The sequence below is a fragment of the Electrophorus electricus genome, chromosome 3, assembly GCF_013358815.1.
Source record: "Electrophorus electricus isolate fEleEle1 chromosome 3, fEleEle1.pri, whole genome shotgun sequence".
NCBI lineage: Eukaryota > Metazoa > Chordata > Actinopteri > Gymnotiformes > Gymnotidae > Electrophorus > Electrophorus electricus.
The window spans coordinates 4,595,950-4,615,000 of record NC_049537.1 but is presented as its reverse complement, the minus strand read 5'-3'; the positions used below and the strand labels follow the sequence as shown (position 1 = coordinate 4,615,000).

The 19,051-nt window shown below is 41.0% G+C and overlaps 1 protein-coding gene across 10 annotated transcripts in view; it reads left to right on the top strand.

Moving 5' to 3' along the window:
* The window catches only part of sgip1a (SH3GL interacting endocytic adaptor 1a), a 43,361-nt gene that overhangs the window by 565 nt on the left and 23,745 nt on the right, over positions 1-19,051 (top strand). For 9 of the 10 annotated variants that reach the window (XM_027013521.2, XM_027013525.2, XM_027013524.2 and 6 more), the window contains exon 1: positions 1-238. This exon is cut by the window's left edge and continues 57 nt beyond it. In XM_027013521.2, the coding sequence (XP_026869322.2) occupies positions 229-238 (10 nt within the window). In that variant the 5' untranslated portion in view covers positions 1-228. The remainder of the gene's footprint in view (positions 239-19,051) is intronic. The other variant, XM_027013520.2, reaches the window with a different exon arrangement.

Genomic DNA, 19,051 nt, shown 5'->3' with positions numbered 1-19,051 from the left:
CTTTCCTCCCTCTGAGCATCCTCTGAAAGCCGCAGTGACTAGCAGCATCCATGGCCCAAGCACGCACGACCGAACATTAGGCAGGCGCCCCGTAGCAGAGCCACTGGGAGTGTGTGACAAGGCCGTGGCAGGACTGCCTCCCTCTGTCTGCTAACCAGGGGCTTCTCCCCCCCCCCTCCTGCTCTCCTAACAGGCTCCTCGGGGACAGAGGAATGCAAATCTGCAATCATGATGGAAGGTAAGGATTGAGTGTCTCTCTCTCTCTATCTCTCCCTCTCTCTCGCTCTGCTGTGCGTCTTTATTTCCTCGGCCGACCTCTGCACTGGGCCTGAGTGTGAGTAGCGGCTCTAAATACCATAAGCTGCCCTGCTATTTTGAGTGGCTTGGTGTTCTGGTGACTTGCATATCTCATTCTTGTTAAAGAGCAGAGGCTCTAGGCTATCTTAAGCACAAGCACGCATTGAGACAAACACACACATACACAAAATAGCAAAAATAACTGCTGTGGGGTTTTATACCCTCACCTCTTCTCTCACCCTCTTGCTTTGGCTTGCAAAGGGATTATTTGGATTTTGCAGTTACAGCTTATGTGTTCAGGTGGCTGGGTCACAATTCTCTTTGTATAGGGAGTTTAGTTCATACACACATGGTCTCTCTCTCTCTCTCTCTCTCTCGCTCTCTCTTTCATACACAAACACGTGCGTCATACATGCATATATTCGTCATAAAACAGAGCATTTCTGTAATTGTAGGCTTGTGCAATGTAATTTTTTTCTGAGGGAAGGTGTGTGCATATTTGTGTGTGTGCGTGTGTGTGTCAGTAGAGACTGTTGTAAGCTGTGTTTTTGGAAGAGAAATGGAGGCTAGACTGCTCCACATACATGATGGAGGTTTTATGTAATGGTCTGGTGAAAGCTTATATTGTATTTATAATAATGCATCATATTTTATCAGTATAAATGTCTTGATGTAAATGACGCTTTTCCTTTGTGGTTTAGATTTGATTAAGATATGCAGATTTATTATACATCAAAAGACATTATCATATTAGTCACACAATTTATGAGAAAATGTATAATGTGACTAACCTTCAGTATTTCAGTAGTATTGACACAATAATTTGGTATTTGCTTTTTATTATCACCCAAAAGTGCTATAATACTCCTGTTACCTTAATATGTTAATCTACCTCACTGTTTATTTGTACAGTTCTGTGTGTAATATCATTTCGTGAGGCTTCTGTGGATTTTCCCTTGGACCAAATTTAGGACAAGCATTTGTTTTTTAAAAAAAACAGGAATTTGGAGTGTCTTACATTTTACTATGATAAATGATTTTACGACAAAGCAGATGCCAGTAATATTGTTTGACCAAAGCATAAAACTAACCTGCTAATGACCAACTAATTTCAGACACATAATCTAACAGTTCAGAGGTTTGCATAATTAAACCCCTTCATTGTAGTGTGTCTGTTCACCTTATTCTTTCACATGTATTTATATGTATTTCACATACCTGAAGTGAATTGCAATAAAAGACTTAGGACAGTCTGTGTTCATCATCATCTAAGCACTTCTAGATACAGCATTCATTCAGGTTTGTCTATTCTAATGTCACGTGCAGGTGTGGGTGTATGTATGTGTCGTGTGTAAGTGCGTGCGTGTGTATCAGTTGAGCTGTTTAGGCCTTTAACTAGGAAACACATCAGTAGAATACAATGACAAACAGGCATTATACCTACAGATATATGCATGAGATGTTGCTTAGCATTGCTGGCATGGGTTTAGCAGGGTTAGCCATACCTGTGAGTGTGATCTGATTTAGAGCGTCTGTCTATCGGTAGATCATGGTGGACAGAGACCTAATGATCACAGCTTTCTAGCAGGACTGTGGTTTCTTCTTGGTACCTGCAGGCCCGGTGACTTCTATAAGATCCTGTAGCCATGGTTAGTCCTGTAGGTCCTGCAGCCATGGCGACTCTCGTGGGGGCCTGAGGCCACAGCGAATCCTGCAGGTCGAGCAGCCATGGCGACTCCCATGGGGTCCTGTAGTCACAGCAAGTCCTGCAGGTCGTGCAACCATAGCAAATCTCACGGGGTCTTGTGGTGTGGCCACAGCAAGTCCTGCAGGATGTGCAGCCATGGCGACTCCCGCGGGGTCCTGTGGCCACAGCAAGTCCTGCAGGATGTGCAGCCATGGCGACTCCCGCAGGGTTCTGCAGCTATGGTGACTCCTGTGCCTAAACTTGTTTCCCTCATATGCTGCTTAAATGGCTCAAACATGGATTCATATACACAAAAACACATATACACATATAAAAATTACTGTGCATCTCTTTTGAGAGTATATATCAAGTTAATATCACTAATACTAATATTATAATACTAATAATACTAATAACAATCATACCACTATTACTACTACTATTATTACTACTAGTAGTATTATTATTTCTACTACTACTACTAATAATAATAATCATATTAATAATAATCATCATCATCTCATCGTCACGGCAGCATGGTGGCACAGTGGTTGGCACTGCTGCTTCACAGCTGCAGTGGCACTGTGTCAGCAAGTTCTCCCTGTGCCTGCCTGAGTTTCCATCACAGTGCAACGGCATGTATATTAGGTCGGTTGGTGCCTCTAAATTAGACGTGTGTGTGTTTTTGTGTGTGTGCCCTGTGCTGGCCTGGTGCCATCACTGTGGTTGGTACCCGTCTTGTGTCCTGTGCTGCCGGGATAGGCTTCACCCCCCTCCTGTGACCGTAAACTGGATTAAGCTGTTTAGAAGGTGAATGAATGAATGAATCTCAACGTTATCATCATAACATTGTTTTGAAGAGGCTGACACAGATAACAAATTGAGTGAATAATAATATTAGCAATGTTAACAGGGGTTTTTCTCTATTTGATGACTCTATTTGGTGGTGGTCTCATAACTGGAGCTGGAAGGACTGTCTCTGAGGTCAGAGGTCCCTCTGTCGGCTGAGCATGTAGTTTCACAGGCTTACCCTCCACAATCAGAGCAAGCTCTCACCTAAATCAAGCACAATTCCGATTGGTAACAGGAGGTTCATCACTGCATGAGTCCTAATTTCAGGATGTCCCCCATGGTCAACCTCAGATGTGTCCACCCCCACCTCTGGAGGGTTTTGCCAGTGATGAGGAACAGGCTTGCTGGTGCAGCTTTCCACCCCACTGGTGCTTTGCAGTCAGTACCTGGCAGTAGCCTCACTTTGATAATGGAGATCGTGGAGCTTGTGTCTAGCCCTTTGCAGTGATTGCGCTTCGATACAGCAGGTTAGATGGAGGCTACATGCAGGTTAGATGGAGGCTACATGCAGGTTAGATGGAGGCTACATGCAGGTTAGATGGAGGCTACATGCAGGTTAGATGGAGGCTACATGCAGGTTAGATGGAGGCTACAGTGGCCCAGGCATCATGTGGTGAAGGTTGACTAACAGTAGCAAGGTGCGACCCGTTGTCATACGTTGCCTGCGGTTCAGTTTCCTGGCTACTACTCCCTCGTCACTCTCGGTGCTCCCTACCTGATATGAAGGCCCCTCCCTCTAGCCATAGAACTTTGGTCATTGCTTGGCTCAGTGTGCTGAGAAACGCCCTGCTGACTGGCTGTTACAGCTTGTCTGGTGCGAGACCCCTCAGAAAAACCTAGACGTTTTTCTCTGTAGCGAGGCTAAGCATGCTAAGCTAGGAAGCGCAGACCTACAGCACAGCTCCTAGCTTCTCCTCACTCCATCAACAGTAACGCAGGGATAGCTCTAGAACCTGAGCGATAGTGCTGTGCTTGAAAGCTTCGGGAGCAGTCACTGCATTTCCAGTACATACTCCGAGGAGATATGAGTGTAGGTATGAGTGTATGAGTGTCCGTCAAGGCAGACAAATTGCGTCGCTAAATCTAGCTTTTGAACATATCCCATAGGCTCTTTTTGTTGTGGCTGGTAAGGCAAACTATCGTGATTTCTGTGCCTAGGGGTGCCCAGGGGTCTCAGGGGGCTTCAGACCACAAAGCCTCCAAAGGTGCTTGTGCCCAGGTACCTCACAAGACCATGATCCATCCCTACCCCTGCCAGGGAGCCATCATTTGTATTACAGTGTACCTTAATTCATTTGGCAGGTGCTTTCATCCAAAGTGACATACATCGGTAGCCAAAATACTATCCAAATATATCACAGCCTCCCAGGGCTTTGTAACAGAAGGCTCTGTCGGGTCATTGGTTAGGTGGTACAGCAATAGCTTTCCATTATCTGCTGTGTGACCACTCTCTCACCCGTTGCCACCTTCTCCATCTCAGGGTCTGTGTACTTCCTCTGCTAGCAGGTCAAATCTCTTGCAGTGTGATGCTGCTTCTCTTCAGCTACTGCCAGCTCTGTCTTTGCCCCTACATCTTGCATCGCCTTTTCTAGCAGTTCGTGGTGCTTGCTCGCAGTCTCCTGATTCCCCTTTCTCTTCGCTTGCTTCTTGACTGAATTGGAGCGGGGCTCTCATGTCTCGTTTTTGACACCAGTGTAGTGTTCAGCAAGCAAGGCAACAAGCAGAGACTTGGAGCGCATTGCTGATGGTCTTTTTATTAGCAGTGGAATGTCAAAGGCTTCAAAGACAGCTAACTAACAACTGGCAGAAATGGAAACGCCACCTACTTACAATCTTTCTCTGGTCCCCTTTGGTTCTTGATCACTCCACCAGAACCTGGGTATTTTATAATTAAACTGAAATGTAACAACAGTATGCTTTCAGATGTTGTCTCTCCTATGCCTCCTATCCATATGTCATCATGGGATATTTTTGGAGAACCATTGAGGAATTATTTCTCCTTTATGAATTTGTGTCAATTTTATACTACACAAAAAATAAAGCCTGAAAATAACTCCTTAAAAAAATTCTGAATTTAAACATGTTTTCCCCTGTGTATATTGAAGCAGAGGGAATGATATTTATTCTAAGCTCTTTAAAAATGGTTATGGTCATGGGATTTTCTTTTATATTAATGTTCCAAGACTGTATCTGCCACTTCATTCAAAAGACATGACGAATTTGTGCCACTACTCCCAAATGAACACCTTTTTTAAAATTGGTTTTAAGACCATTAATATGCCCTCATATGTGACTGTCATAACCAATGCTTCCTTAGTTCCTAGCAATACTGAAGAATCTACTGAAATGTCTCTTTTAACTTACAATCGTCTCTTTTTCCATTTTCATACATTAGATGAGTCGTTCTCCAGCTTGCTGGTGAGTATTTCTGGCATGGCCATAATGGCAGCGGCTTTGGTAAGTTCTGGGTGGGAAACGACTGTGAACTTAAATAGTAGGGCAGCCCAGAGGGGGCGTGCTGGAAATAGTGTCCGTGGTAGATAGTATTTCCTGTGCTACTGTGTAAGATGTGTCCCCACCCAGATCCGCCCTTGAGTTTGTGGCGAGCTGATCGCTCATCTGCGGGACAGTAAAATTAGCATGGGTAAAGGACGTGAAGAATTGCAGCAGTTGTAACTGGGGAGTAAGGCTGCTGCACCTGAGTCCAGATCCACATTAAAGAATTACATTCCAAATTTTCCATGGTGCCCTTTCCCTTATCATGTGGGTCATAACAATATATGTATAAGAGATTATTGTTCATATGATATGGCTGTAATCTCTTGTTTTTGAAATAGGATAGTTATATTGCGTTATCCCAGATCATTTATTCGCTGTGCTCCAGCATGACTCAAATGCCTAACTAGCCTCTTAGATTAGTATTTTTTTATAGCAGTCAATTTCTGTCCCCATTGGGAGAAAAAGTTATAATGAAGATATGCTGTATGTAGAGAGCTTGTCTGTCAAGAATAAACCTGGCACATTTGCCTTGGTTGTATTCGCTGAGAGAAGATGCATCATGATCGATGTAATACCATCGTTTCTGAAATACTGGATGTTCGAGAAAAAGGTGTTTGGACAGGTTTATGTTCTGTAGCTGTGAGACTGGCTGCAGGATGGACTAACAGTGGCTGGAATAAGATCAGAAGTTCTCAGTGGTCTGTTCCAAAGGGCTTTTACAGTTGGTCTGCCTCCTCTGCTTAAGGAATCTGGAACACTTAAAGCAATACTAACTTTTTCTGTGTTGCTCTTGAATGAGTTGGATGGTGTCACGCAGTTGTAGACCACAACAGCAGCATTGATGGTGCATGTGGAACTGGATTAGATCTACTGAAATTTTAAGTGGTGCGCTGCAGTTCTGCCTGATGGCTTAGGCAACGTTAACTGGTTAAAGGCACAGTCAGTAAAATTAGGAGAAAGTAATGAGGCCTCCAATGAGCCTGTAATGTGCCACCTTTAATACAGATGTAGAGTATATAGCATAATTTCAGTGGGCATGGTAAACAGTGAGTCAGTGAGAAAGTGAAAAAACCGAAGGTGAGAAAAGTGATAGAAAGGCTAATTAGTAAATGCAATGCCTGAAGAAATGCACAGAGAAACACTGGCATAGAACATGGATTGGTGGAGAAATGCGTATTCGTTACTCAGCGAATGATTGATTAATAAAAGGAATGAGAAATATAGGTGAGTAGAGCTGGATTGGTCTGGCTCAGTGGACTTAAAGATGAGGGGGCCAGACAGACGAGAAGCTGGCTGTAACCTGAAAGAGACGGAGACAAGATGGCTAAAAGGGGGATGCCAATCGTGAGTGAAAGTAGTAATAACAGTAGAAAGGAAAACAAAGTACTACCAGTGATTTGAAACTCTCGCAGCAAGGTTCGGTGCTCTGGGTAAACAGCTGGGTGAAGCGGTGATGCAAGGATTGCACTGAGCCCTTGGTGGTACTACACACACTGATTTAAAGTTTCTTGTAGCGAAAGATCAGTTAGTAAAAAATACAGCATATATTTCGAAGATATTGGAAGACTTTGGTAAAGACAAATTAAATATTAGGGAGGAAAGGACATAAATCATGTATAAGTTGAGAGGAGGGGAGGCGGGAGATTCTCTCTCTCTTGCTTTCAGCCCCCCCCCCCCCCACATCCTGTATGTTTCTGTTTATGAGTAGGCAGGAAGCTTATGGTCCTATGAGAATCCTAATTTACTTTGGCTATGCTTTATTAATTTATGTCTGAATAAACCATCTAGTTTATTCATAGAGGATTTAGTTCATCATTATATATGTATATGTGTGTGTGTGTGTGTGTGTGTGTGTGTGTGTGTGTGTGTGTGTGTGTGTGTGTGCGTGTGTGAGTGCGTGTGCGTATGCATGTGTGTGTACTTGCTTTTTTTATTTGAAAATAGTTTGTAGTTTCTTAGTGTCCGTGCAATTCAATTTACTGAGCTGGTATTTACAGGATAGCTAACATGCTCCTGCTGGTAGTTGTATGGCTACATGGACAGATATATGGATGAATAGATTTATCAGACTATGTCATCTTTAATAAAAAGAAAAGAACCCATAACTATAACATAACCAGAAGCTATGAAACCTTCAAGCAGCTTTGACTGACATGAGAGGTCTATTTATCTGAATTTGTGTGTGTGTGTTTGTATGTGTGTGTGCGCGTTTGTGTGTGCGTGCATCTGTGTGTGCCCGCGTGTGTGTGTGTGCACGTGTGTGTGTTTGTGTGAGATAGATAGATAGATAGATAGATAGATAGATAGATAGATAGATAGATAGATAGATAGATAGATAGATAGATAGATAGATATAGACATATTACATATCCCATATTACTGTCTCTTTATCTGGGTTATAAGTGATAATCATTTTCATATGTCCATTTCTTTTGCTCCTGTTTCTTGTATTATCATGTGTGTGCACCGTTGCTGTGGTCACATGTCCACCCATGTCTTAGTGTGAAAGTGCAGGCGTCTGTTTGAAGCCAAGCATGAGTCATTTGAATGAGCACCGATGTTCTCAGTGGGCTGTGTCATCTCAAGGATGGCAGACTTTATGGAGATTAGCTCTAACCTGACAGCCACTGTTTGCATTAGCCGCCAAAGGCTAAGCTGTTCTCTTCTCTTGCCTACTGCCTTTAATCAAGCCGCAGGAAGAGAACATTAATTTTGCTCCCTGTGTTGTGTGTCACAGAGGAAGCAACTCAGAATAAACTGCACCCACTGCTTAATCTACATGAGTTATTGCAAGTGCACATACACTGTACGCGGTGCAGTGCTATACACATAAGTAAAGTGTCTTTTTTTTTTATTTATAAAAGCACCTTGCTTAGACAAATTGAGTTAGAAGTAAGAACAGACACAGAGCAGAAAGACAGTTACAGTACAGGTAGTCTCATAACATGGACAAAACAGAAATGAGGGTGCAGGTAAAACGCTGGATGTGTGTGGAGCCGTTTTAGGAACAGTGCTGTTCCGTGTTTCCACAGAGGCCATGCGCCTCATCCCAAGGATGACTCATCATGATTAGGTTTCACTGGGACATAATAGAATTCCCACATTGATTTTTAGAATCAGCAGAGACAAGAAAGTGAGAGAAAACGAGCAGCATTAGAATCAGCAAAATCTCAGTGCAGGCCAACGAAGCTGGTTGGAACACACTCAGTGCTCTCACAGGCTGTGTTAACGCCTTGCAGCTCTGGTGAGGTCATCACATGCTGCGTGATTGGGTGTAATTTTCACACAAGAGGAGAGTATGCCTTCTGTTCTAAAAGGTGAACATGGAATCGTATGGTTGGTGTATCAGCTCTCTGTGACCTGAGCGAGCGAAGCGGTTTGTTCAATGCTGTGAGTGGTCAGTGAAAACCATATTTTATTTATGTTGTAGTTGATGATTTTAAAAAATATATTATTTGATAGAATTATTTATTTTGTCTCTGTGGTTGTCTGCGGTAGAGAGGAAATTGACTTCAGTACCAGACCCAACCTCAGACATAATTCCGGAAGTTACTGTTACCACTTGATCCGTACGATGGTAACTGCCTCTGTTAGGGTCACATTAAAGGTGGGGTTAAACTAAAGAACCCACAGACATTCCTGGAGTTTCCCACTTCTAGCAAAAAGCATAAAATAAAGAGAGTGTGAGATGCATATATATATATATACGTAGTAACAGCAGCAGGAGCTAATTGACTGTGCGCACTGGACTCGGACTCTGTAATCATCTCTTCATGACTCACCCACTTTAAGGCCGTCCCATCACACATTTGTGTTCACACAGCCTTCTGTGTGGCATGTCATCTACTGTAGCTTGTCCTGCTGGCCATAGCGGTTTCCCAAAGAGATTCAGCCTTTCCACTGGGAGGGGCATGTGAGCTAGACCCCATTGAGCAGGTGACTAAACAATGGGGTTTGTTTTGTTTTTGCCTCTGAGTGAGACACTGCTGCTTTTAGCATTTGTGCACAGGTGATGATAGAGTCCCACTGAGGGGTTTTATATCTCACACGTTTATGGATTCTTAGCATTTCATTTAAGGATAAATAAGATGGATGAATGGAGATGTCTCTCATGCAGTGATTTGAACCTCTGTGGTCTCTTCGATTTTATAAATCCTCTTTGGCAAAAGTTATGCACACATTTTTACAAGTAAACGTGATTTAGTGTTAAAGATGCAAAATATACCCGTTTCTCTCCAATTTCTATAACATGCCTATTCATTTCTTTCCATTAAACCATGTTTTGTTTCTCTGTCATGGATGATCGTCAAATGGGTTAATTTTGCCTTGTTGTTTAACATAAATGAATATCAGTTAAATCAGTGATTTCAGGAAATTTGATCACAGAATAAAAATAGCATTTTTCTCAAATTCCAGGCACCATTTTATAAATGTTACCATATTACAGCATAATTCATGTTTCCAGACCCTCAGTAGCTCAGACAAATCCATTAGATTGATTGGTTGTTCTAGTGAAGGCCAGTCAAGGATTTTGGCCCAGTGGACTCATATTGGCGGGAGAACACTACTTCTCTTTTGGCCAGAGACACAAGGCCAAAACCCTTACCAGAAATCACTTTGTGCTGTGACTCAACAAATTGAATCCATAGGGTCCTGGGAATTGCAGCACTCTGTTAGGTGATATTATTATGCTGGCAGTTATAAATGAGACGGGGCAATACGGGAACATGACTATTTTGGTGAATATTGCAATACAATATGTCTTACAAAATTAAAACACCCTTTGGGGTTCTAAAGTTTGGTAGCCATCATTTTGACCAAAATTATAATTTTTATATTATTATTATTATTATTATTCTCATCAAAATGCTTATCTTGAATACCTGGCATTGGTTCTAAAGCATTCAGTGCACAATAAAATTAGCAGATGCATTGCAAAGGCTAATAGTGTGATAACGCAATATTAATTAATTACAGCTAAAAACACTCATAATGTTTCATATATATATATATATATATATATATATATATATATATATATATATATATATATATGAACTGGTTGTCACCCAAAATAAAGTCATGCAAAGCCAGTGGGTATGTGAGGACTGATTTTTTAAAGATACTATTTTTAGTTGTGAGGTTTTCCAAAAGTATTATTCCTAAAATGCAGTAAGTAATTGTATTCTCAATACTGCGTTAAAAATGTTTTGTGAACTACTTTTGTGGATAGTACATTTTATGTTCTGAAAACATATTGAGTTTTGTTAAATTCCACCTAACCCTGCTATTTATTAAAAGTAATATATTGTGCAGCTCTGAGACTCACCACTCAGTGTGTCAGTCAAAGAATGGATTGCCTGCCAGATTTTTTAGACAGGAAATAATCCAAATGAATTGGGTGTTATTTAAGGTGCCCCACCAACTTTTATTTTATTACAAAGCATTAGCCAAAACAAGAAAGGCTTTTATTTTTAATTTTAAGTGCAAGACTGTGTCATCTTTATTGCTCATTGGCTACAGTTAGAGAGAGAGAGAGAGAGAGAGAGAGAGAGAGAGAGAGAGCTGCATGTGAGCTAAAGGTATTTCATTATAAGACATATTTGTTCTTTACTGTACAGAGCATCATTGAGTGCTGTGCTGTAGAACAATAAATTGTTGTTGTTTCTGGTCCTGTGGCTTGTGGACCTCAGGTGAATGATAATGACAACAGTTCTTACATTGATTACTCAACCTTATTTATCTTACACATTAGCATTATACACTGCCTGGCCAAAAAAAAGTTCACCACCTGGAGTTAACTAAGCAAATAGGTAAGAGTCTGCCATTGGATAATTACTGCATGGGTGATTATGTTTCAGCTGGCAACAAGTTATTTAACTCTAACTGATGCAGTGAGTAGCTTCTCATTTGATAAATAACCATGTCGAAAGACACATCCTGTGGTCATGGAAAAGATCTTAATCTGTTTCAGAAGGGTCAAATTATTGGATCCAGCAGAGAAAACATCTAAGGAGATTGCTGAAACTATTACAATCGGGTTAAGAACTGTCCAACACATTATAAAAAGTGGAAGGACAGTGGGGAAGCGTTAACTTCGAGGAAGGAATGTAGTCGGAAAAAAGTTTTGAATGATCCTGAACGGTGATCACATAAATGTGTGGTGAAATCAAATTGTAGAAAAACAACAGTAGAACTTAGGGATATGTTTAATAGTGAAAGTAAGCATTTCCACACGCACAATGCAAAGGGAACTCAAGGGATTGGGACTAAACAGCTGTATAGCCTCAAGAAAACCACCTATCAGTGAGGCTAACCGGCAAAAAGGGCTTCAATTTTCTCGGGAGCATAAAGATTGGACTCTGGAGCAATGGAAGAAGGTCATGTGGTCTGATGTGTCCAGATTTACTCTGTTCCAGAGTGATGGGCACATCAGGGTAAGAAGAGAGGCGGCTGAAGTGATGCACCCATCATGCCTACTGCCTACCGTACAAGCCTGTGGGGGCAGAGCAATGTTATGTGCTCAAAGAATGAGGTCAGATGACTACCTGAATATACTGAATGACCAGGTTATACCATCAATGGATTTTTTCTTCCCTGATGGCAAAGGCATATTCCAAGATGACAATGCCAGGATTCATGAGGCTCAAATTGTGGAAGAGTGGTTTAGGGAGGATGAGAGATTATTTTCACACATGGATTGGCCACCACAGAGTCCAGACCTAAACCCCATTGAGAATCTTTGGAATGTGTTGGAGAAGACTTTGCGCAGTAGTCCAAATCTCCCATCATCAATACAAGATCTTGGGGAAAAATGAATGCAACTCTGGACAGAAATAAATGTTGTGACATTGCAGAAGCCGGTGGAAACAATGCCACAGCAGATGCATGCCATAATCAAAGCTAAAGGCGATCCAACAAAATATTAGAGTGTGTGACCTTTTTTTGGCCAGGCAGTGTATCTGACATGTCTCAGACTAGTGTACCACTTGTGATGACAGGGTGCAATGATCTTATTTTATGTCATTCAGTACTTTAATGTTCCTAGTGTGGGATATTCAAATTACTTGATTTATCTTGAATTGGTCTCTGATTTAAAAAACAACCAAAAAAACCAAACAGTACAAACAGAGAACATAAACTTTGGCATATTCATGTTTTTATGGTATTTATCTGAAGTAAAAAAAAATCTCCCTTCTCTTATCTGCCTGAACAGTCATTGCTAAAACTGAAGTTTGAAATCTGTGGTACATGGTTTTACATAGAGCATTGCAATCACCTACTGCATAATTCTTTGCAGCTAGTGTTGGGGGAGGGGAGAAACACTCGCTGACACCAGTAACCACACACGTACCTTGTTTTGATAGTGTGTTTGTATCACATGGGCGTTACTGCTACAAGCACTATTCTGAGTAGAAAATAGCAAAGGAATTGTGAGTTCATCTATTTGAAAAGGCATCTTCTTTGGGAAAGGCTTGGATCTTTAGACAGATAAGGAAATATGAATATCTGAACCTCATTTTAATGCAAACAATTAAAATAATCTTATCTAACAAGATTACTGACCTGTTCAATTGAAATAACTGCATATAGATGCATTTCATATAGATTTCATCCTTCTACACTGAAATTGTAATTGTGCTGATTTTGTTAAATAAGTAAATCAAATGTGTAAAATGTTAATATTATGTATGGTGTTTCATTACAACCCAGTGAAGTCATTGACACTAGACTCAGATATTAATATATTCAATATATTTAAAAATGATTAAAATGATGAAGAGGAAAACTATTAAAAATAGATTAACATTCTCATACCAATGTATTTCTACTTTAAGTAAGATACATAAGCAAGTGATAAACACTAAAACTAAAATTATTGGGTTTACTGTAATGTGGAGAAATTTCATTATTTATTGGTCTCTTTTTTATATTTTTGCACAAATTGTGATAGATTTTAAGGCAGCACACAATGTACAGTACAAGTAAAACAATATACCACACATTCTGCTGAAATGAGGAGGCATTGAGGTTGTGGTTAACAACATCTTTAGAAGGATCATTAAAAGGATGCAGACATTTGGTGTTTTTCTAAAGAGCTGTCAAATATAGCTTCCCCCAGGTGTGGGTCCTTGAAAAAATTCTATTCATTCTAAATAAGAGGAAGGAAAAGTGCAGACATTTTTAACTGAGTTGGAGTTACCTTTAAAGCCAGGTAGAACTCGTAAGGTTCTTAATAGAACTTTATGAACTTTATGGTGCTTATATTCTAGACAACAACAGACTCTCAATGGATCTGCAAAGTGCATTTTCAAAATTGTATCTAGGATACTGTCACAGTGGCTCCAGAACAAGCATACTAGTCTTATTTAACATGCTCACTCACCCAGCCTTAGTGCTTTTACTTTAAAATGTACTTTGCTCATGTCCTATATGACACAACTTTTTTTTTTTTACTCTAATAGACACTGGGATCTAGATTTGGGTATTAAAAGACCCATTATTGCATCTCACTGCACTAGTGGATTAAAAAACAAAGTTGAAAGTAATAGGAGGTGAAGTGTGTGCAAGTGATAGTAAAGCTGTGTCAGAAAAAATATGAATCCATTAGTCAAAAGGTAAACAATAAAAAAACCTCCCATCCACCATGAGTCACTTCATTGTGATGTGACACACCAGCGGTTTGAATGGAATGGTTCCTCGAGTCACTTCGTTATGATGTAATGTACCAGAGGTTTGAATGGAACAGTGCCACACTGTAAAAAACACAGCAAGGCCTAAATGCGATTGCCCACAGTAAGGCACAGTAAGGCCAAACTACTAGAGAGCCAGCCTGTGGCTAATGGTGTCCCCCACTAAATCACTTCAGACCCTTTTTTTTTCATCTGCCCTCAGCTATTTGCTCAGTATCAGCCAAAAAGTCTGCTGACATGTCTGGTATCATGCCATATCTACAGTGCTGGTCTGGAGGCATGCAGACTGAGGCTGTTCTGAAACGTCGTTGCTGAAAGACCTTTTTCATTACAGGTCAACAGTTTGTTTAGACAGAGTGATGCAAAATCGATGGGCAAAGAACAAGAAGCCTTGATGTGGAGGAGAAGATATGTTTGGATACTCTGCAGTGAGAAGAGAATGTTAATGGATTTGTTTCTCTTTGCACTGATGCACTGAACAGAAGCAGCACTGCTGCATAGCAAAGAGTGCTTTCAATAGGCTGTTCCCAGCCTGTTCCATGAACATTCTCAGTCTGATGCATTTTACACTAAGTGATCAGTTTTTTAATGTAGTATAATATGGAACTGATGGGATTAGATGTGTTGGGATTTGTTGAGGATTAATAAAAGAATTCATGTATACAGCAGTGCCCATAATGCAGCCCAGGGAGGATCAGTATAAATGTTAATTTTGTGTATGTCATGAATGTTTTAAATAGCTCTGTTTAATTGATTAAATAAATTGGTCTGTGTGCATATGTATATGTTCATCTGTCAGCATGATCTTTCAATATCTGTGCAGCCAGGAAATCCAGACAATATACGCTCCACTTTTTGGAGTGTGTCATTACTGGGAGGTATTTGGGAGCTATTTCATCAGCTCTGGGAAGAGTGGTGGAGAGGGCGAGTAAGCAGAAGCCCCTGCTGCTGCCGGCATCCCCTGTCACAGCGTCGGCCGTCTCCAGCTGAACAGATCGTCAAGCGTTAATCCCTTCCTAAGCAAATCTGCCACACTAACTTCAGATGTGATACATTAGGCCAACCAGACTGCACCGTTTTTGCTCATTTTGAAATTTTATTTGCTTTGCCTCTTTGGCCTTTCAAGTAGAGATTAGATTTTGTTGATCCAAGCCATTTTTATGGGCAACAGATTGGCATAAATGTTAGTAACCATTTTGGTATATACTATTATACCATTATACCTCTCATACTATTAGATAATATGCTAGTGAGTCAGTGTGCTGCAGTTGCATGAGTGCTTAAAACACATCCCTCATCTGTTTTATTAGTGCTGATTACAATGCCAAAGTGTAATGCTGTCCTGTGACAGAACATGCAGTAATATTGAGTAATATTGGGGTGAAAATGTATGGTAGGCTAGCAATCCAACTCTGATTTGTTTAATTTTATACCTTTACTCCAATGTTAAATGTCCCCGTTAGTTTAACTGTGCCGAATGTTGACCAGAGCTTTTGATTGATGGACAGTATAAAGTCAGCAAAGCCATGAATCTTAAATCCTTGGGACATATACACATCCATCCTTCCCTGACAAACTAAAAGAGCATGAGAAAAGAAAGGAGAGAGAAAATAGAGTGAGCGATATGAGGAAAGATGGTGCAGATGAAGAGTAACAGATGGAGTGTTGGCATGGAGATTACTTTAAGGTTCTTGTGAATGAAACTTTGAGAAAATGGATCTTAGTGCTTATGGAAACAGATTTTGTACACATCTTTGATTCATGCTCTTAAAAGATTACTTAGACATGCACTAACTAGGCCTAGCTGTGGTGCGCTGGAAACGTTCGTCTTTCCAGTGCTGACTCGGTTGTCAGGAGCTCTTTTCTCCTGTAGTTCACCATGCTGCCATGATGATAAGCCACACCACTCTTCCTCTGACCCACTTTGCGCCGTATCTTGCTCATGAACCCACTTCGGGACGGTCCTGAGCAAAGTGTGCCCTTTTCAGGATGCCCCTTTCTCAAGTAGCCGCTGCTGTGGACATACTTGGAGCTCATTGGTCCAAGCTCAGTGGTTTGCCCAGAGCAGACAAAGAGAGCCAGCCACAGGATGGAAAGAGACCAGTGAGCATTTTATGAGAGCAGAACATTTGGAATTTTCATCTCTCGTCCACAGTTCTAGTGCGGATCACTCTTTGGCGGATGATGCAGGATAAGATGTAAAGAGTGGAGCTTGTATGTCAATTGCAAGGAAGGGCTGAAAGCATGTTAAAAACTGCAAAAAGCAAAACTGAGACTTTGTTATAAAACTGCTCCTACAAATAATAATGAACAGAATAATTATGATGGTTGTTTACTAAGATGCTCCAAAATTAACCTATTTCATCAAAACAAAACTTTTCTGAAATATGAAAGCTGAACATTTTAATATTCCTATTTGCCAGTAAAAGCAAACTCCTCAAAGAGCAAGCAGTGGCACATATTCCGCTAAATCATGCAAGAGGCTGAGATCAACAGAGTCTCTGTAGGCCTAATGTAACATTTGAATATACTTGTATTGGAAAGTCTTCCAGCTCTAAGATTTCACTTGAAAGTTTATTGGAAGTAGTGCAACCATAAGTGAAAGAGGTGTACGTGCTCAAGCAGTGGAAAAAAGCTGAGCACGCCCTTGAGACCAGGCGGCTGGATTTGGGTCTTAGTGGATGATTCTTATCTGTCTTCTACACGGGCTGCGTGAAAGATACCATCACTAAACAGAGCAATGAATAATGTGTTTCATAACAGTCGTGCTGTGCATGTGTGGGCACCGAAAGACTTTAGTAATAGAGGATTTTTTTTTTTTTAAATTAAAAAGAAAAGTTCTTTCAGTTTTCTCCTTGATGATATGAGTCCAGACTCTTTCCTAAGATCGCTATGTATTCAACTTCTGAAGGCTTCAGTCTCCGATCTAAACTGAACTTCCCTTCTCTCCTCCCATGTGCTGTTTTGCTATGACTCACTGGCAGCCTCTCTGACCTAGTCTGTGAGATGAGTCCTGCTAATACTACAGAGCACTGGAAGATAGTTCAGCCACAAGCCAGCATTCCACAGAATGTATGTGTTGCTTTTCTTCCTTATCAATTCCCTGCATCCAGGGAATCTTGTTGTTTCTGTGCTTCCCCTTGTGTTCTGTTTGGTGGGCAGGCATCCCTTGGCTGTTTTCGCTGTCAGCTCTTGTGGTTGTGGTTGTGGGATTAGGCCTGGTTAGCTGCTGCTAATCACGTTACCGATTCCGTCGCAGTGCATACATACAGAAGCCATTGTTGCCCTGCATCCATATTATTTTCATAACCTTTAGCTACACTAGTGCTGTGTTCAGACTTCTTCATTCTGCTCTGTTCAGACTTCTGGGCAACAAATATGAACAAATGAAAAATGACAATGTGTCTGCTCCTAATTACCTGTACATTTGCTCTGATTACAGAATATATGTTTCTATAGTCGTCATTATCATATATTTAAGTTTTTTTTCTCCTCTGGCTGTCTCCAGGACATCCAAGTGCTCCACACAAAATCACAAAGTGGCATCTCCACTGGCATGCTGACCTGGGTCCCAGCCCGTGGCTGTTTGTCTGGCCTCGGTGGGTCTGGGCATTGGGCATCAGGAGAGGTGGCTGTTTGATCATCCTGATTGGCTGTTTCTTTGAATCCTCTAGAGTCTCTGGGAGACTCCCTTTCTCTTCTTTATGCTATAAACAAGTCCCTTTCTTCTATGTGATACACGAAGGATTAACATTGTTGGCAATGATTCAAAGTGAGACCGTTTGTGTGTGTGTGTGTGTGTGTGTGTGTGTGTGTGTGTGTATATGTGTGTGTGTGTAAACGCGTGGGTGTGGGTGTAGTGGGTGGAGGTCAGCCAAGCTGTGTGAGTTGGGTGTGGCTATGTGAGACACAGATCCATAGTGTCTCGTTTCCTTTCTTCTCTATCAACACAGTCCTGTATGCATTAGCTGTCCTCCCTTGTCTCCTGGACGGCCCTCTTTCACTCTCCCAAAGGCCTTATGGCAATAAATCATTCTAATTATTAGAGAGAGTGTGTTCAGTGGTACTGACCATCATTTCCTATATTGAATGACCTTTGCATTGCAATATTTCCAAGAAACTCCTGTGTACAGTTATTGTTTTCAACCTTGAGTTATCACAAGTGTCTGACCCTGTTTGATGTGCAGAGAGAAACTGAGAATGTGAGAGTGAGAAGGGGAAAGGGGATTAGCTTTACGCTGTGTGCCAGATGGGACTCTCCATGGCTGAGGAGCGGCGTGGGGAAATATTTAGTGAAGCTCAAAAAAGCCATCAGCCGTGCTTCCCGTGACTGCAGAGGTCTGGCTGGATCCACGCCCTCCGTCTCTAACCAGCATTTTCATAGATCTGTTCCTGGTTTTGCTGATCGCTTTCACTGAAAATAAAAACTTGCATTTTATGATGCTGAAAGAATAGTTGTGTTTGGTGATGCAGCCAGCTATTACTCAGACAAGGGGACTGTGTCTTTTGTACTATTGGTTTGAAAATTTGCCATGCTATATATACGATAAAAACAAAGCCACATAAATAGGCCACATAAGATATGCTTAGACAGTGTGGTTTATATTCATAACATCAAAACCTTTTTAAAAAGTCCTTCAAGCAAAAATCAGCTGACATTTTGTTTCCAGTTTGATTGATTAAGAACCAGATCTTTTTCTCATGTATTTGAGGTAAGCTGCAGTTTACGTACCCAAGTGAAGCTGCCAAAGAGAACTGGTTGGATAGTAAGATGCTGTCATGATGATGTAGGCTGAAAGCTGACTAACTCTCCCTTCCTGCTTCCTGGTTAGTTACTGAGCTGGTTTGGTATTGAGTCATGATACCTTTTAATACAAGTTACACTGAAAGTTGTGTCCCTAACCCAAGTTTTACATTTTTTAGTGTAACTCTTTTATGTCACCAAATAAATCATCCCACCATGTTTGATACAAATTGTAATCAAGGTTGAGAGGGTTTATTTTAAAAACTTACTCTGGTACAG